This window comes from Ruditapes philippinarum, unplaced genomic scaffold (assembly GCF_026571515.1).
Source record: "Ruditapes philippinarum isolate M1 unplaced genomic scaffold, ASM2657151v2 ctg236_1_1_1_1, whole genome shotgun sequence".
Taxonomy (NCBI): Eukaryota; Metazoa; Mollusca; class Bivalvia; order Venerida; family Veneridae; genus Ruditapes; species Ruditapes philippinarum.
In genome coordinates this window covers 168,302-189,438 of record NW_026855129.1, presented here as the reverse complement: position 1 = coordinate 189,438, position 21,137 = coordinate 168,302, and the positions used below count along the sequence as shown (strand labels likewise).

The window sequence follows — 21,137 nt, the reverse complement described above, 5'->3', positions numbered from 1 at the left end:
ATTTAAAATGAAAACTAGCACTTTCAAGTTTTCACCAATGCCAAACGGAAACAGGTGAAAAAGTTGGTTATAATGTATAAATATATAAGAAATAAGCTATGAAAATAGAATCATTTCTGAAACAAAGTGGGCATGAAAACTTATATACAGTTGCAAAATCTATATATGAGTCGGCTTTCACCTCGTCTTATTTTAATGCTAACTAGTTGTGTACTTGTCCACTAAACTTCTGTTTTGTAAACAACAATGTGTGAATGTACATCTATAGATATGATCCTTTTGCATCAATTATTTAAATATAAAATACAAACTTGGGTTAGTAGGTTAACAGAAGTAGTCCTGACAAACTTTGAAAGAACATTGAAGGGCCATAACTCTGACATAAAAAAATCCGACAATATGTACAACTAGAAAAGGCACTTATCATTGAAGTAAATTTTGGGTAAAACTGAAACTGAAGTAACTGAAGAGCTGTCTGGACAAGTTTTGAGACGGACGACAAACAAACAACGGAGGAGTGCTCCCTATATGTCAAAGGGTACACATTCTGACGATGAATTTGTATGAAAATGCACCAAACGTTACTGTGAAGCAGGCGACACATAAATAGTTAACATGCCAAACAATTAGGATTTTTTCACAGAAAAAATCATTCAAAGTCAACGGTGGTATTGACTATTCACTCTTGTAACATTTAATATATCAAATTTCATTTAAAGTAAAACAGAAGCATTAAGTATAAACTTTTAAATTATAAACACAGCCATAATTGTTTGATCTAGAAAATACCGACGATTAACCACAACTCTCCTGGACAAGCAAGTTGTATGATGCTACATTGCGGAATGTCGCAGCTACTGTTTTACAGGGACACAAAAATCACTGGCCATAAATAAATGGCCATGACTCAGCCAAAAATCATTCAACCGAAAAAAGTCTTGTAATGTGCACAAGAACTTGAGGTACCGATTTATCCTGTAACATTGAATTCTATTTAAGAAAAAGCAGTTCGGACAAACTTTACTATTGAAACTGACGCTTTCCGAACAAAATAAGTTTATTATTATAAATGTATCAAAGTGGAAATTTTCATTTCGCACATACAATCAAATATATAGCCATGTGCATTTAATATGCTGAACTAAAATGATTAACTGGGTTTTTAATTTTGAGGTATACAAAACGTAATTTTTTTAACAGGAATGATTTTTACAGTGCCGTGGTAAGGGTACTTAATTAAGGCATTACCAGCAGGAGCATTTGCGGTGTCAAAACTCAAAAGAGTTCTTTTGGTCTTGCCGGGAATAATAACATGGGGCGGTATCACTCTTCCTGATACATTACCACAGGCAAGTAAGGTGATCAGCTCCTTTGAGTTGGATGACTTAGCGTGAATTACTTTGCTACCTTTATGTGCAATGATTTTAGGAGGCTTTGGTGAAAGAGTCAAACCAGTTTCGTCCATATTTCAGATGTACTGACACTTGTCAAACAAATTATTTTCTACAAACAGAGACATTAAAGCAGAAAAATAGCGTGTAATACGCAACCTCGTCATAGCCATATGCCTACCAGCTGTTGTCACTTCCGGGACCCTTACGGAAAAATGCCTCTCCACCACTTTTCGGTATCGAAACCTTTCGGGAAAATTACTCCCTCAGAAGCTGCAAAAGATTCCGGGAAATCTTAGAAATGATTGCTTAGAAAAGCCTATTCCAAGCTCAGCTCTTTTAAGTCCGAAGGCTATTAGCTCCTCTTCCTTTTCCCTAGGAAGCAAGGATATCTTGCCCCATTTGGAACCGGCCTGGACTTTTCCAGATAACCTGTCGTGCAGCGTCGTCACGGGAACATTGTACTTCTTAGCAGCTGCACGGAGACCTAAAGTCCCGTTCTTCACTTCTTCAAAAGCGCTACTTAACGCTTCCTCCGAGTACGACTTTGGCATCTGAAACGTTAAAGTCGATCTAAGTTTCTTTTGTTATAAAACGTTTTTTCTTTTTTATCTCTTTACAATTCAATTTAAATAGAGTGACTGTTTCTCATAAAAGTTTCAATAAGAAGAAATGATAACAAAATCATAAAGCCGAGTTTAATTTCAGAGAGGATGAACTGAAAGAGTGCTTATACATGTAAACACCCGTCAAGCAAACCTGCGTTGATACTATTATGACTTGAAGCTGTTACCCAAAAATGAGCTAAAATACTTTTAGTCCATAAATTTATATTATAAGAAAACAACATAGCAACATTTGATTCGGCGTTTCTGATGTTTAATAATGAAAAGTTTGTGAGTTGGTTCGAAATCAGCACTTTCATATTATTAAAATCCTCACTGATCATAAATTCAATGAGCCACAGGGACTGAACAACTGTACGACTCAAGGGCGGATCCTGTTCGTGTCATGGGCAAACATCTATATTACATAGATTAGACATTAATTTGCATTTTTGGTGGATATCTGAAATATATTTTTTATTAAAAAGCAAAGAGAATGGTGTCATAACTGATGATAACGCTTACTTTCGACAACTCTTTTCTTTTTACTAATTTTCACAGTTATTGAATTTTCCCGGCAAACAAAAATTCAAATTTCCCGCTTCTTGGTACACTTCAAAACTACAGGTAAAAGCGTCCACATGAAAGAGATTGGATGACGCCGAGGCGGCTAGACTGGTTCTTCAAAATACCGGAAAGTTAAAAAAAAACACGAAAATGATGTCTTAACGTGACATACAGGACCGATTGCTATTGAAACTTTGGGTAAAAGTTGTTCGACCTTAGGGCAAATTGGCCTCAAGGGCGAATATCCCTACAGTTAAGGGTCATTACAGTTACAAAGATCAAAGAACCCGAAAATACAAACGTTATGCACTATAGGATTTGCTACTAATGATTTCCGTAAACGTAGAATGAAATTGCTCAAGTAGTTTTTGTGGAGTTTTCCTGACGAGTTTTTTGATAGACAGACAGATGGACGGACAGACAGAATATTTAGGTTAACGGATTTTAGACTGGCCTTCGTTCGGAAAAAGTGTCAAGGATGTCACTTAAGGGACACCGTTGTATATGCATTTTATAGAAGGTATAACATGTACAATGTTCAACAAGGATGTACCATTACTGTGTGTGCATTAATTTCGTTGTTTGCCTAACATTGTATAACATTCACCTATCTAGCGTTACAGCAGAGACATTATTAAAGACCATGAACCTTGCTTCTTTCGACGAGAAAATGCTTCTTTTTTCTAGTGAACTGATAAGATAAAAAACATTGTATTTTGGACAGCCTTGTCATTGACATCTTAGTCTGTCTTCGTCACATTTTGATTTCCTATTTTTATACCTTGCAATTATGTTATGAATGCGTTTTCTTGTGTGTCAAAATATTAGAGAGCATGGAAAACAAAGTAATATTTATGTTACCCATTGTTTTACAGATCTGATGTTGGACTTTGATTTTCAAATTAACTCGGATGTCAGTGGTATGACTTTAAATTACTGATGTAAAACATGCGTGATTAGTACAATAAGTACACAAATGCAAAATATCTTACATGGAAACATTCCGATATAGGACAGCAAACAGTTGAATTTCAAATACAGATTTAAGGAAAATATCTTAGCAGTTAAACACACATTCGGTAAAGGCCAAATATGAACTCTTTAGTGCTCTTCAAAACAAAAGTATAAGTAGAATCGTTTGAATTTTTTTTATTGTTATTTTTAAAATTTTCATGTGTTGTATTTTATTTCGTTTCGGGAAAGAGATTGAAATAATATAATCGAGTTTAATATCATAATTTGTATAAACGATATATTTACAATTTAGTTTGTATTTCAGTAAATCCAAATCAAGTAAAAGAAGCTTTCTATCACTTTGATCTGCGACGATCAACAAAGGTGTCTAGTGTCATAATTTATAAACCTGATTTCAGTTATCAGGTGAGATAATTGAATTTACGCATCTGTAAATGCATAAACGAAATTTAAAATATTTAGAATATTTTAGAAATTATAAACTTTTAAAATGATATTAGTTTGCCTTTATTAAAAGACGATCTTTAAAATTCCATAGTTAAATCTTATCAGATAAATGTTTTGTATGATATTAATCGCACAAACAATCTAAAGGACATCAGATTACAGATAGTGTCATACCTTACATTGAAAAGAACTACTGCTTACATTTACTTATATCTTCCTTACTTGAAAACATTTATAAAGAATAGAATATGTCACGACATTGAAAGGTTTAATGGCAACGCAACCATAAAACGCTATATTTATCAAAAGTTAATTCTGTCATGAATATCTCGTCACTTGAATAAAGTGTTCAAATGTTTTCCCTGTATTCACATTTGTGGTGCAGTACGTTCTAAATAAGATTATATACAAAATGAAGGTAATTTTTTATTCAAAGAAGTTTTTCATTCCAGACGAGTGTGTCAGAATGCTTCTACGACGAAAAAAGAATGGAATTTCTATTTGACAAAAGATTAAAGTGTATTTATTCTATTGTAATTGCGAATTCTCTATTTGAAAAACTACGTTTTGCCAGGTACTGTTTTTTCTTACAATCACATATCTATTATTTATATTTATAAATCAACGTAGTCGAACAAATTCTAGTTTATATTTTTTGATTTATGTATATATTGATTCATTAAAAAAGGCTCCATGTAAGAATGATCTCTCCAGGTCCCTATGTAAAAGAAACATCACATTTGCATTTACAAAAACAAATATCATCGGCGATAGGTGTATTCAGTTAGCAAAACATCTAAACGTCGCCTACAAATTCAGGCCTAAATCAGTATGTTCAGTGTACTGACAAAAATAGTGGGGTGACGTAATTATTGGCTTTTTTTGTTCAAACGAACTACAGGCTTAGTTCATATTTACGGAGCTACATACAAGCTTCGTACATATGTCTTTGACGAGCTGTAGAAAATATTTTGTACATGAATAATAATAATAATAATAATAATTATCATGATGATGATGACGATGATGATGATAATAATAATGATGACAGTGTGACATCATTGACAGAGCTCATGGAGCTGGTCCAAAATCATGCCGACTGCACTTAAACACATACAATCATTTAGGTGTCAGTTAGATATTTTGATCACAAAACAGATCAAGATGAAGGAAAAGATACAATTTATCAAATTTGAACACGATTTAAAAGCCAATTAAGGTCGTCATTGAAGGAAATAAGTTTTTGGATATACAGTGATAAAATAAAACGTTCTGACTAAAATCAAATTAATTTAATTGTTTGTGCCATAAATTCATTTCTTTACAACAAAGTGTCAAGCTTGTTGTTTCTACGTATTCTATTGTACGCATCTCATTAATTATACACAGGTTTGTATGTTACATATGCACTAGCCATATTAACAACCATGTAATGTTTGTAAGTATTATATATATCAAATGTACCATTTTATTACAGTCAGTTCCGTGCCCGTTATATTTTATTGCGCTTTGAAAATCCCAAAATATGGTTACACAAAGAATTATTCCAGATATACACATCTGCTATTGAATCTTGTAAGTAGTCTAAATTCATAATAATTTCCTTGTAAAGATTACCTTAAGAAAATTAATTTTTGTATTTTCTTTTGCTAAAAAGTATTAAACATGTTACATCAAAACAAACGTTTGTATTTACCCTGTGTGTTTTTTTTTTTATCACGCTTAAAATCACAATCATTTTTCACGTTTAACAATGTTTCTTCTGCAACTTGAATAGACTACCATATGTTACAGGACACTGTGTTCTTTGATCGTTCTCCTTCCTTCTGCAAACAGACAATTTTAATACATGACAAAGAGTTCTTCCTTTTTTCTTTATTATTGTTTTTAAAATGATAGCATATTTACATGCATAGAACAAAACGTTACTTCAAAATTTTGGAACTCGGGAAAGGATAAGGTAGCTGTGTGTCAAAATAAAGGTGTGTCAACCGGTTAAAACCATATACTAATCGATACTCAGTTATTTTTATTGACTATCGTCTATTATTCATGCATTGTATCAAATCTTAATAACTATTTGGCGGACAATGCGTCCTTCATTTACAAGCACAAGACATAATGATTTGATAATGTAAATGGGATTTTATATTTTATCACATGGACACAATATTCATATTGACAGTGGATGGAGAAATGTGTAATGAAGATCTTGGAATGAGAGACGGGAGCATTCAAAATGACCAAATATTAGCCTCATCATTCTCAAAACGCAACCCACCGTTCTTAGCACGGCCTTCCTCTACTGGTTGGTGCATTGACAAAACGATGGATGCAAATCCTTGGATTATGGTTTGAAAATCATATTCAATTAATCAAGATTAATGTATTTTCAAAAGAGTTCATTTCGTTACATCCAAGCTGGGATTATACGAAGCAGAAACAAAAATGCGTAGATTTATAAATTAAATTGTGTATCGTAGCATAATAATCATAATAATACATCTTTTGGTTTTGCAATGAAATCAAGCCGCCAGCTTTCTTAAGATTAGCAAAGCTACATGTTGGATTATTTTCCACAATTTAAACAGTAAATGAAAGTCCATGTTTGAACCATTGAAGACAAAGCTACTATTAAATTATATTTTCTTACATAAAGTCGGTGCATTAAATGGTAAAACTTTACAATAATGTATTGCTAAACATATGATTGGAACATTAAATATATTTGTTACTTTAGGTTGATATGAAATCAAAAACAAAAATTGAAGGGATGACTTTAATCCTCATGAAAGAAGATGTACATACTTTTTCAAATGACATTTGGGAGTCTTTTCATCTTTTATATGGAAATCAGACGGACAATTTAACTGACTTGAAGGTAATGAAGTTGGGCAAAAATTTCGGAGATAGTTCATGCAAAAAATGTATCATTGTAGGCAAGCAAAATATAAGAAAGAATGGTACAAAAGCAGTTTACATAGCAACAAATATAATTAGGATTGCAATTCATCAAATATTTCCACTGTTAGTCATTTAGGTAAAGATGTTATTGGTTTTACAAAAAAAAACTTCAAGTGCTAAATTTTGTTGTCAATTGTTTCTCGTACTTAAATATGTACGTAAGTATGCCGAACCATTCTATAATTGTTGTAAATTACAGAAGTCATAGATTATCTCTGAAATCATAGTAATTGCATCATCATTATTGTTATGATGTGTAGTAATTAGCCTTCAATATAGGTTTTTGTCGTTGATGTCAGTGATGGTTTGCTTTAGTATATTAATTAAAAGTTCATACCTTTAACAGTTTACAATTGATGTCGCACATTTACGTCTGAACAGCACCTGTCATTCTTTCTTCAAAATGCAGTTACAACTCGTTTTATAATGCTACGTTTAAATGGAAGTATTGGGGTAAATCAATCATGTCTACGATTCGAAATCCATGGATGTAAACTATCAGGTAAATATTTTATTGTTATTATTATTATTATTATTTGCTATTATTAATATTATTACTTTTATTAAAATTGTTAAGTATTTATTTTAATATTTATTTAATTTATTATTATTTATAATAATAATAATAATAATAATAATAATAATATTATTATTATTATTATTATTATAATTATTTTATTATTAATGTATTCTCAATGAAATACAATGAAATCAGTTTCACATTGCTTGCTATGTATATAATATTATTACAAACAGTGAGTAAGGGGAACAACGGTATGCAGTGGAACATTTTTGACGGAAAACGTTATCATCATGTTTTGCGTATTTTTTATGTTGACGTCAACAACTTCATTTCCTGTATACATAACATAGTGTAAGATAATAAGATAAATAAGTTATTTATAAAAATAAACAGAAACTCCTTGAAAAAGCGGGATTCAACCACTTGAAACGTTGGAGATTCGAAAAGTTTGTGTAGTAGATAATCAAATATGTATTTATTAATTTTAATTTTTTTGTAATTGCTCCTGCGACAGTGGCTTATGATATCATGCTATAATTTGCAATTGACAAAGGCTAGAGATTAAATATTTGGCATGAAACAATGTGTAGTAGATTTCTACCAAAGTTATTCAAATTTTAGCTCCTGGGTCAAAATTGGCCCCGCCCCGGGATCATTGAATTTCATTATGTACATATAGTAAAATCTTAAGAAATCTTCTTCTCTGAATTGACAAAGGCTAGAGGTAAGATATTTGACATGAATCATTATGTAGTAGATCTCTACCAAGATCCCCCCCTCCCCCCTTAGGGTCATTGTTTTCCACTATGTAAATAATTATAGTCAAATCTTAAAAAATCTGTTTGTTTGTAGGTACAAGGCTTAGAGATTTGATATTTAGTATAGTATATCATCTATAGGTCCTCTTCCAAAATTGTTCAAATTTTGCCTCTAGTATCAAAACTGGCCCGGTCCCCGGGGTGTCATAGGTTTGCCATATATGTATATAGTTAATTTTTCAAAATAACTTCTTCTCTGATTTGACAAAGGCTAGAGGTTAGATAGTTGGCATGAAACATTGTGTAGTGGACCTCTACCAAAATTGTTCAAATTGTAGACCTGGGGTCAAAATTAGCCCCGCCCCGGGGTCATTGATTTTCATAATGTACATATAGTAAAAACTTAAACAATCTTTTGTGTGAAAGGAAACATTAGGAATTTCTAATATATGTTATGCAATTTTTATGTAAAATATTCAATAGCTGGGAGTAAAGGTCATGTTTTCAGAGATATTTATGAAATGATTCAGGAAATGAACTCTTGTGTGCTTTGTAGATATATTAAATGAAATTTTTTTAGCACATTTTAAGGACACTATGATTCACTCCACGTTTATAATAATGACTATGTTTTTAGAAATTGATAATGCTTAATTGAAAAGGTGGTACTTGCATTTCAAAGTTTATACAGCTATGTTATACAGTTAATATCCCGGTACAACCCGTTTCCGGCAACTCAACAAGATATCGGAGCGTAAACTACTATTTATGTTGAAGAAAGTAAATATTTGTCATGGATATTATAAAATCGTCTTCCCGCTGATTCATGATACAAATAAAATCTACTTACGGCATTTTTTGTTTTAGTTATCCATATTCAATATGGCCGATCCAATGTCCCAAATACGGAAGTAGCACAACCTGTTTCCGGCAATTGTAGTAAAAGTATACTTCACGAAAAATTATGCGTCACATAAGTTAACTAACATTCACAACTTAAACTGTAAGTAATATTTTAACTGTTATAACACTTTTAACTGTTAGAAACATATTTACAATTGTTTTTTTTTTTATCAAAAGTTTAGTTGCTGGTGTCACTACAGAAAGGGCAGAGGAATTTGTCACCTCTTCTTATAACCCTTACTGATGAACAAAATGACAAGTGTACCCAGCCTTTACATGTATCACATTGTCCCCAGTTGACTATTAATAGTTGTGGTTTCTTTGATGAATCTGGGTAAAAACTCTTACAAACTATACATTTGTCGGTTTCTTCATCAATTTCAGATTCAGAGCTTGAGAAATTCTCGTTAAGTGTCATTTTTTTTGTTTGAATTCCAGATGTAGAGGGCTCTATATTTTTTTTCCTTTTACCTTTAACTGGATTTGCTTTGTTTGTTTTTTTTGTTTGTTTGTTCTTTGAGCTTTGTTTTGTGTCATGATCAATAATTTTGTCAAATACTTCATTTTCTGTGATGCATTTACCACCAACTATTTTACTCAAAGTATTTCTTATTTTTGCTTTCTTTACATTTTGCAGAATTTTCCCCCCACGGTTCAATAAGAATGACTCGGCAGACTTAGATGTTTCATTTACTGGTGTATGTGATGTAGGATCAGGGGCATCAGTGGCAGATATAGAATCCCTATCAAAAGATGTGGCTGGAGCAACTTTGGCATCTTCAATTACAGACTTGTCAAAGGGATAAATTCCACTTTTCCTAAATGCAGACTGGATGTTTCCAGGATTTAAAGTGCTGGCATACACTTTGCAGGCTATTTTGCAGACTTCATATCGTGTAATTACATTTCCACCAGATTCACGAATAAAACTGTGACATGCAGAATTCCATGCAATCTCAAATGGACCAAAGCAGCTAACATCTAGTGGTTGGAGAAGATGGCTACAATGTGGTGGTAACACAAACAAGTGAATATGATGAGATTTGGCCCACTCAATAATCGGTATGGTTATGTGACTCTTATGTCCATCATAGAGTAAAAGAATATCATCATCATCTCTTGGAGGCAAAAACTTGATAAGATGCTCCTGAATGTAATTGCAAAATATTTGGGAGTTAGACCATCCAGACTCAGAAACATCACCATCTGCACCAGCAGTTGCTCCATCCAGCAAGGAATCAAGCATCCTGGCTCCAGGGAAAACAAAGTAGGGGGGTATTACTTGGCCAACACCATTAGCACAGCCTATCAAAGTAACCGTTTTGCCTCTGCCAGATGTTACAGCTTGAGATTTTGAAAATTTCCCCCCAATCACTTTAGGTGGCTTATGTTCTGTGCTAAGACCTTTTTCATCAATGTTATAAATCCTATGAGGTTTGTTAAGAAGGTTGTACTTTGAAAGGATATGACCAAGTTCCTCAAAATATGCATCTACAGCCCCCCTTGTGGCAGACTTTGCCCTTGCAATTTCTAAACTACGTGGCTTCTTGACACCAATTTCAGGCCACCTGCTTAAAAACTTATACAACCATCTATCAGTGAGTGGGTGATCTTTATCTCTAAGGCCTAAATGAACAGCATAGTCAGATGCTAAATTTAAAGTTTCCTGGCGGCTATAGCCATAACCCACGTCATCCATTGTCTTCAAATGACCAACTAGAAGTGCTTCTTGCTCCTGGTTAAACAGAGGCTGAGGACCTGATTTGATTGTCTCTATATCAACTTTGCCATATAGTCTATCCTGTAGGGTTGTTCTAGGTACATTAAATACTTTTGAAGCTTTATTTGTTGACATTTTGCCTTCTTTGACAGCAAAATAAGCTTTTGACAAGTTGTCAGGATCATAGGTTCTATAAGACCCCCTGTCTGGCACATGATGCTGAAAAAATCAAAACAACATCTATTAGCATTTATTCAATTAAAATTCAATTAGTAAACAATTAACCTATCTATTAATAAGGAACTATGGTTATGTTGTCACGTTATTTTTTCTGTGAAGTATACTTTACGAATCATTGACAGGGGGCGGAGCTTAGATATTGACCTACTTCTGCAGACGAGCCTATTCGTTTTTACAAACATTCAGTCTTTATGTAAAAAATATGAACTTTTAAAAGCTGAAATTTTGGGAATAGTGAAAATATACAAAAATGTATGTGCATACTTATTTTTACGTATACTTACGGTTCTTATCTCCATTTTGCGTCAGATAAATTTGCGTGACATTTCTGTGATGTTTGTAAACAAAACGCGCGCACTTGACCCGGATGTGATGTAAAGAAGGTAAAAAAACTAAAACTTTCTAGGGCCGCCGGAAACGGGTTGTTGCCGAATTGTGGTTGTGCCGGGATACCTATGTTTTCAGTAAAAAAATATTTTATTTTTTAATCAAATATCGCACTATGGCCTTTGTATATTAACATAAGACACATCTGCACATGTGTCTAATGATTTGACATGCTGAAATATGACCTTTACCCCAAAATTCACTGGACACTACTGCATTATTGAGAAGTTCAATTGTATAGTAACAAAATAATCTACTTCTGTTATATTAATGCGGTGGCATAGCATTTTTTCACAAATGCATTCTTGTTTATATTTGATTTACTTAACTATTTCCCAACTAAAATATGGAATATGGAATCAAAGATCAACAAGGAAGAGTGGCACTCAAGTTATGAATCCCAGACTAATGGTCATTTTCTGCATATCAAATTATTACTTCATTTGCTGTTACAATGTATATAAGGAGTAGTTTTATGTCAGTTGACACTTACAAGGAAATCATATACCGTGTACTAGTTTAGAATAAATGAAAACTTAATAGATGAGACTTTTTCTATCTGCACATAAAGTCAAATATAAAAAATACTGTAAATTTAATTAAAAATGAAATTTTTAAAGAGGAAACCCCGCTTCTAACGATACTTTGAAAGCATGTTTGCCGTTAGCTTTGAAACCCTTATATATAGACTCTGTAGGCAATACATAAAATATGTAATAAAAAATGCCTTTTTTTTAGATTCAATAGAACTCTTTCCGAGTTTTAAAAGTAATCGGGTGGCGATAACAACGAACGCTTTGTATGTCCAAAAGGCTGCAGTAATAATGTCTATAGGCTATCCTTTTCTGACAGGAAGTGGCTACAGTTATACATGGATAATAGATTTTAAATATGAGCACTATGTGAGACTAATCTTCACAAACGTCACGTTAAACCAAATAGTAAGAATTTTTAAGTATAAATGATAATTCATTCGATTCAAGTATATTAAAACATTTTTTTTCTCTTCAACACTCCTTATCTAAACCCAGAAATTATTTAAGATTTGTTCCACTTTGACCTTTTGTAATTTGATAGCACTGAAATATAACAATTGCATAGGCAAGGTTAGGGTTTGCATGTAAACCTTCGTTTGTTTGAAAGCGCATGGGCAAAAGGCGTAAAGTATATGCTATATTTTAAAAAGGTCTTTTAATTATCTTACATACACCATAGATACAATGAAAAACGTATACATATAATGTTTGAATAAATACTATTTGTAATCATTTATGAATCTTTTTTTCAATGTTTAGTAACTTAGATTTATTTATCATAAATGTATTGTGTATTTTTTTTAAGTAACTTGTTAATTCGATAGAAAAAAAAACTTGATGTTAGTGCAACAAAAGTATACACAAATATCAAATTATTCTCTTTCTAGAAGCAAAATAATGACAATGGTTGTGAAGATATGCTTGTTATAGGGACACACTTACTTGAGCGATTGAAGGGCGTTCAAATCAATACAAATTTTAACGAAAGAATATTTATTGTTGAAACAAATAGGACTCTTGTTCTAGTCACCTTTCAGCCGTGCTTTAATACATTTAGGGGAAGTTCATTTCGTGCAGTTGTTAATCAAGAAGGTAGGTATTGTAGACATTCTTTCACAGCAAACGTGTCTATATATCGATTATTTTAATTATCAAAGCCTCTCGTCAAGCATTTTATATTCAGTTAAAGTTTTTGTTGGTTCTAATGTATGTGATATGGTTTAGAGCTTAAGTGTGTCGTTTATAGATTTATTATAACAACATTGGCAAATATAAAAAAGTTGAATCATAAAGAATTATTCTATAAATCATTTTGATTTTGCTTTTTTAGTTTACTGGAGCTTTCATTCCTTCGGCCATTTTCGGCGACATTAATTAAACATGAAAAAATTTTTTACAATTTGTATATTGTATAATTATATAATTATTTAAATGCATTTTTTTTTGTATTACTGTTGAATAAATTGACAACATGGTTGTCTCACTGACACAATGCAATTTAGTTGGTAGATAATGTCAAATAAATACTCAGTTGTTTCGTAAAATAAGTTCTGCTAAAGATCTTTATCTTTAAGTTGTTTTAAAGAATAAACAGGTATTTGAAGGAAACTTAAATTAAAAAAGAACTGTTTCATGAGTTTTTTTTTATTTGTTGCAAATTTTGAAGAATATTTATATCTTAACGAACTTGTTTCTAAGATTAGCTCGAATTTCTTTTTTCCTAGATATCCCAGCGTGTTTGTCCATCGCTTCAAGTGTAGATTGGAGCCGGGGCAGGAATGAAGCGTGCACAAATCCAGAAATGATACTTACGTCAATGTCGATATTAAATATTCCATTTGAAAATTTTGAAGAAAGATTTAAAATTCAAGCTCGCAATCATCACGGAATCCAGATTGAATTTATAGACTTTTATATTGTCTGTCAAAGAGGTATGTGATGTTTTAATCATTTATGAGGTTACCATCATTGTTTCGTATCATTTTAGTAAAATATGCATTGATAATATTTTTTTATTTATAGATGCGAGGAAGCATTGAGAATTCAGTTAATGTCAGGATAAACTGGCAATACTTCCATATATATTTTTCGTTAAAAATAATATAAGAATTTGAACATGAGGTATTGATGAAATGGATGATGTTAAACGCTACTATCCCACACATTGTATTTTGTCGTTTTTTTTTAAATAAAATTTTCATCAAAAGATAAAATTTCAACATAGGCTTGTACATTCAAATGGAACTAGATGATTAATACATGTCTTGTCCGACAAAATCATCTTAGTAAAGTATTGGTGATGCTTATCTAGATGTCATTTTAAACTGTTGCTACTTTTTATTTTGTAAATATTGACTTTAATTATAAACACTACCGTTAACTGGTTGTAAGTAGATCAGTTGGTTGCGGGTAGAGCAAATTAGCACTTTGTAAGTTTTTTATTTTATTTTTTTTTTGTTGCGCAATATATAATAGGAAATTATAGTCCAGTCAATTTGTAACAAAATATGCTAAAATACTTCAGGAAATGGGAAAAGCATGAAACTTGGCACATATGTTATAAAAGGCAAAAGAAACATTTTTTGCATGGGACTCATTTTATATATGCCAAGATGGTTGTCATGGCAGCCATTTTTTAAAATGGCCGCCATTACATGGAATTTTCACCTTTCTTTTCCAGTAGAGGCTATTGATAGTTACCATTATACTGGAAATTACCCCAGTTTACACTTAACATGAGAGATTTGCATTACTAATACTAGTAATGCTATTAATTGTTTCTGTTTCTATGGTAACAAATTACTGAAATTAAGAAACAGTCTATTTCAGTACTTTGAAATATTTTTTGATTATTTTCTCATATTCAATTTATTTGTTGTAATACTAAGTAGACGATCATGTCGAATAACTATGAGCTATAATGCCTTAAAATGCTTCATGTGTAGATTGTGAGCAATTTACCATTGAGAAGTATTAAAATTGTAATGTCTGAATTTACATAGTATACAAACAGAATAGAATGTCTTAACATATTCCATTTCTGTAAATGCAAGGAAAGCTGGAAGTATTTATATTTCCTTCAGCTTAATCAACAATATTTTGCTAGCACCAAACATTTCCTATATTTTTTATGTTAAACAAATCTTATGATACTATGAAAATGAAAGAACAAAAGCGTATGTATCCAAGGTACTATATAGTGCTTGAAAGGATGGATTGACCCTCATTAAGGGATAGGATACACACACGGTCCTGTAGGCATTGAGCTCTCAGATCTATCAAATGTAACAGCACTTTCATGTATTCAGTTTGAGAGTGATTGCAACTTTAAAGATATAACCCAAATATTTATTTTCATGTTTTAAAGGGATACACTGGCAACATTTTCATTTCTTCGTTTGGAATTTTTCATTCATTAATCTTTAAATCCTCAAAATATATACACTTGACAGTCATCGGTGATTCTGTCAGCGGCTAAATTTCATTTATATTTACGCTTCAAACTCAAAATAAATAGAATTGATACCAAAATTCATGCTTGGACTTTTACAAATGTCATTATAGAGTGATTTGAGTACATAAGATAATTTTGGTATTTTCATTAATTTGCCTGCGTATTCCTTTAAAAGGTTTATTTTTTTAAGGTTCATCATTTACGTTCAATAAGGAGGATATTTAAAGAGTGTGTAGTTTTGCGCTTTGCAAGCTCTATGCATATTGAAATTCTATGGGTGATGCTGAGTGTCCTATTTCATGTATTATAATGATATCAAGTATCTTTCTAGTTGACGGAAGTCTATCTGGGGGAAATAGATCCTTTATCTGAAGGAAGTTTTTAACGTTAAATATAGTGTCCTTGAAGGTTTGAAACCGCCGTTAACTTGGGATTTTAACAAAATTACAACGGTGGAATCTTAAACCAGGGAGCGTTAATTCACCATCATACAGGAATCGTCAACATATATGAATACAACAAAGACCAAAGGATACATGCGATATGGAAGTATCCTAAAAACAAATGTTAAGAGTCATATCATTTGTGAATCAGGTTTCAACGAAAACCGGAAATTGTTATGCCGAAGTCGGCAGGCGGGCAGGTGAGCGGACGTCAACTTTAAGTTTCCGCTCAACTTGAGTTTTTTGCCTATAGACACCAAACGTTGTGGTTGTGGGTAGCTTATATCAAGGTGCAACTTTGTACTGCTACCAATGTGTGTGTGCACAAGGTCAAGATCACTGTCACTAAAAAGAAACTCAGTTTTCACGTAATAATTTGAGTTTGCTTTTGCCTATTGACAACAAACTTTCGTGTATGGATAGCTTTACCAAGAGGCATCTTTGGGTTGTACCTTGGTGTCTGTGATTAAGGTCAAACGCAAGGTCACTGTTGCACAAAAATAGAATTCAGTTTCCGCTCAATCACTTAAGTTTGCTTCGACCTATTGACATCAAATTTAGTATGTGGGTAGCTTATATCAAGATGCACCTTTGTAATGCTACCAAGGTGTGTGTGCACAAGGCCAAGATCACTGTCGCTTAAAAAGAAACTCAGTTTTCACGTAATAATTTGAGTTTGCTTTCATCTATTGACTCTAAACTTGCTGTGTGGGTAGCTTATATTAAGATTCAGCTATGGATTGCTATTAAGATATCTAGAAGCAATGTCAATGTTCTAGAACAAAATTACAAAACTGGGATTGGTAACAAAGAGCCTTAGTTAGGATATTTGCTCTTTATCTTTGTAAAGTTGCTCTTTTGGACATTTCTAACTGCAAACAAGATAACCATTATGTTTATCCTATTTGAGCTTCGAAACTGTACTAAATCTCAACCATCATTCTCATTCAATTGAATTGTTCGTAAATACGTCACATATCATAAAAAGAATTGCACCTGTCAGATCAAATCTGTCACAAAGGAACAAAACCTGCTTTTAAAGCCTATTTTGGAATTTACGTTTTTGATCTTGATGATGAAAATCAATATTTTTTACTCTTGTCTTGTTTAAGCATGTCAACGAAAATTTGGAATTTGTTGTCGTCAAGTCTGGAAACAGCTGAGCTGTAACAACAAAACTCAGCACAAAATACTAACTAAGACTCTCAATAATAACAAACAACACATTCATCACAAAGTCTGTTCTCATTAACATGATCAAGAGCTGTCAGAATTAAGAGAGAAATACCCTAGGTATCTGATGTTTTATGGGCAGCAAGGCGTACTTATATTATTTTCAATGTCCCATTCGTTCTAAACCTTAGACTTGGTTACGTATCTTGAATCTTACAAACATTTGAGGCCCTCAGAAGAAAAACAGTGGCAAGATATGGCAAAGTATCTAGCATGTTTGTCCGTTGTTTTCCTTGATCTGATTATAGCGCGGAAATGCCGAGTCTTCATATAAAGGGCTGTTGACTTTGTAATGTCTAAAATAAAAAATTGTAAGAACATGCCTTTTGGAATTTTGTTTGAAAATATGAGAAAACATGATTGCAAACGGAGGTCAAAAGTCATGAGATCCAGCAACTAAATATAATATTATGTGGCACAGGGTACCCTTAAGGACACTAAAATGGAATTTGACATATAATTAAGGGTGGTGGTGGAATTAAAGAAGGAAGAGGTGTATTTTATCAATTTTTGATACATCTCGAAGGTAAAGAAAGGTGGATGTTATTTACAAAAATGAGTTAGTGTAACTTCTAACTAGATTAGTCTTAAAAGTTGGTGTCAAGTTAGCAGTTAATCAATCGAAAAACAATATGAAGTGTTCAAAAGGAGTTATTTCATTAAAGGTGTGTCAAAATCTGAGTCTGTAAACTGCAAATTTCTACAAAATTACCATTCCATTTTTATACAACAAATGGACAGTCATGAAGAAAAGTGATAGTTTAGAATGAATTTATTTTCTGTAACGCATACTTTGACCAGAGACAAAGATAACATCTACATCTCTGCTTTGACAAAATGTATATTATATATGTCTGCCAGGTTTTCGTTTTTTTTTCTTTCACATATTCTAAAAAATGCACTTTTATAAAGTTTCATATTTTTATGATATAACAATTCAAATACCAATTGACTGTTAAAATTTTGTCACACCTTCTTTGCTTAATCCCCTCAGCTATCAACAAGATAAAATTGTAAGGCGTACACCTGACTTGACGGGTAGATATTTAGTTTCTGTTTGCTGAGTTATGCTATAATTTTAAAATACTTTTGTTAAATCTGTTTGATAAGTATTTCCTTGTGATAAATTATTATTGTAAACAAAAAGGAATGTTGTAAAAAATGATGTCTTAACATTTTTAGAAAATAGCGATGACAGACCTCTACAATATTTTATTTCATCTGATTTCCGGGGTCGTGAAAACTAATGACAAACAGAAATAATGAAATATGTTAAATGTAAAAGCTTTAAAAAGACAAAGCAATTTTGAAATACTAATAACAACTATTTTTCTGATTACAATACCCTAATATGCAGCTATCTATCAAGTTCTCTTACAGGAATGTTGATAAACATGTGTACTTGTGCACCTGGGTATTTTTGTCTGGATATTTTTTGTATTTTTAGAGTTATTGCCCTTGATCTAGTAAAATTTTGCAATTTTCAACTTGTGTCGCATGTAACTCAAAAAGGATTTGACCTAGAGTCATGAAACTTTACAGGAATGTTGATCAGCATGTGTTGTTGTGCACCTGGGTAATTTCGTCTGGATATTTTTAGTATTTTTAGAGTCATTGCCCTTGACTTAGTAAAATTTTGCAATTTTCAACTTGTGTCGCATGTAACTCAAAAAGGATTTGACCTAGAGTCATGAAACTTTACAGGAATGTTGATCAGCATGTGTAGTTGTGCACCTAGGTATTTTCGTCTGGATATTTTTTGCATTTTTAGAGTTATTGCCCTTGATTTAGTTAAATTTTGCAATTTTCAACTTGTGTCGCATGTAACTCAAAAAGGATTTGACATAGAGTCATGAAACGTTACAGAAATGTTGATCAGCATGTGTAGTTGTGAACCTGGGTATTTTCGTCTGGATATTTTAGTATTTTAAGAGTTATTGCCCTTGACTTAGTAAAATTTTGCAATTTTCAACTTGGGTCGCATGTAAAGGATTTGACATAGAATCATGAAACTTTACAGGAATGTTGATCAGCATGTGTAGTTGTGCACCTGGGTATTTTCGTCTGGATATTTTTAGTAATTTTAGAGTTATTGCCCTTGACTTAGAAAATTTTAGCAATTTTCAACTTGTGTCGCATGTAACTCAAAAAGGATTTGTCATAGAGTCATTAAACCTTACGGGAAGGTTGCTCAGCATATTAAGTTTTGCACCTGGGGTTTCGCTTGTGTATTTATCCAGTATTTGTAGAGTTTTTGCCCTTGACTTAGTAAAAACTGTTTCATTATGTTGTTATTTGTTCCTTGAGTGCTTGAGTTAGAATCAACCAACTGTACAGGAATTATGATCAACATCACTAAAATACAGGAATAATGATTCACATCACTGTGAAGCTATGCACCCAGGACTTTGCATGTAGATTTTTTCAGTTTTGCCATTGACTTACAGTAGTAAAAACTTGCAATTTTCAACTTTTTCATGCATAGCTCAAAAAATATTTCACTTGTAGGCCTGAAAGTTTACAAGAATGTTGGTCAGCATGTGTACTTATGCACCTTGGGGTTTGCTTGTGGATTTATTCAGTATTTGTAAATTTCTTGCCCTTTACTTAGTAAAAGATTTTTAGTTTTCAAAAATTATTTGACCTAGAGTCATAAGATTGAAAGAACAGTGGCGCGGTGGGGGCACCCGTGTCCTATGGACACATTTCTAGTTTTTTTTTTGATTTGTTGTTATCTATGTTCCGAGAATATTCTCTCATTCATTTCACTGTCACATTTTTTCTTCTATTGTTATTATTATAAACGTATAAATAGTTTTTACAAATTTTAAAAGAGACCAAATGTGTGATTGTGTGTGTTTGCGTTTGTTTACCCTCGCCGCCTGATAGGAACTATATGGGCGAGCAGAAACAAAAAATAGACAAAAAACAATATCTTTTAGTTTATATGCGTAACCATATATTGTTTGTCAAACGGTAAGTAATGTAATAAAGAATTTAAACTTGAATAAAATGGAACAGTTTCCACAAGGTTTCGAACCTACTGGCTGAATTCACTTTCATATCAATAAGCGGTCTTACTTACTGTGCTATAAAGTCAAACGAAGATAAAATCTCATAAAGTATAAACCTTCATGGTCATAATTTGGATAATCACTTGCAGTTTACCTGTGTTAATATTTTAATCATATCACGAAAAGCGCATAAATATGTGCGTGGCGGGAATTAAATGGCGGACAAATTATCGGGAACAAAGTAATATTTTAAGACTTTGGCACGCAAACCAAAGGAGCAAAACGGAGTATCAACATACAATAAAGGCAAAAGGAGAATATTCAAAAACAGTATTAAATTGTACAGAGTATGCATTAAGTAATCCTTATTTAATGCCCCCAGTGATTTACTGTAATTATATCAGATGATTATATTCTGATTAACCACTAGTGAAATTTATAAAATATAATTTTCTCTGTAGCCGGACTATATCTGAATGCGGATTAAGAGAATATCATAACTAAAAGGAATAACTTGCAAAAATAAATACCGTAATACGTAAATTTTGCTTCTTAAGGAAAATAAAGTTGATACATATCATGCATCATGTTAAAAGTGTTACAACTATATTTCAAAATTAGTGATGATACGTCATGATGTGATGACGTCATAAAGGAGAATGCGCTACGTTACGGGCAAAATCAGTACAAAAATACTTAAAGTCACTGAAAAAAACATGAAAAAAAGAAAGATTTATTTGTTTTTATATATAAGATTGAAATATATTTCATTCGTGAACACCATCTATTATATTTTCACTCGTGGCTACGTCACTCGTGGCTACGTCACTCGTGAAAATATTGCATCTGGTGTTTAATGAGTGAAATATATTTCAATCTTATATGCAAAACAAACAAATATCCTCTATATACGGTAGCGAAATCTCTGGAATAATACATATCAGTTTCATTTAAGTATTTGTTTTGAAAACATATGG

The 21,137-nt window shown here is 32.3% G+C and overlaps 2 protein-coding genes across 2 annotated transcripts in view; one reads left to right on the top strand and one right to left on the bottom strand.

The window, feature by feature from the left end:
* Positions 1–7,317: 7,317 nt before the first annotated feature.
* Positions 7,318–21,137, top strand: part of LOC132742201 (uncharacterized) — a 51,954-nt gene continuing 38,134 nt past the window's right edge. The window contains exons 1-4 of the mRNA XM_060730533.1: positions 7,318–7,451; positions 12,219–12,421; positions 12,904–13,108; positions 13,741–13,947. Of these exons, the coding sequence (XP_060586516.1) occupies positions 7,376–7,451; positions 12,219–12,421; positions 12,904–13,108; positions 13,741–13,947 (691 nt within the window). The 5' untranslated portion in view covers positions 7,318–7,375. The remainder of the gene's footprint in view (positions 7,452–12,218; positions 12,422–12,903; positions 13,109–13,740; positions 13,948–21,137) is intronic.
* LOC132742200 (uncharacterized) lies at positions 9,227–11,566 on the bottom strand. Its single transcript, XM_060730532.1, has 2 exons — positions 11,378–11,566; positions 9,227–11,072 (listed from the first exon to the last, which is right to left on the bottom strand). Exons 1-2 carry the CDS (start codon positions 11,390–11,392, stop codon positions 9,312–9,314), a joined length of 1,776 nt encoding a protein of 591 aa, XP_060586515.1. The 5' UTR covers positions 11,393–11,566; the 3' UTR covers positions 9,227–9,311.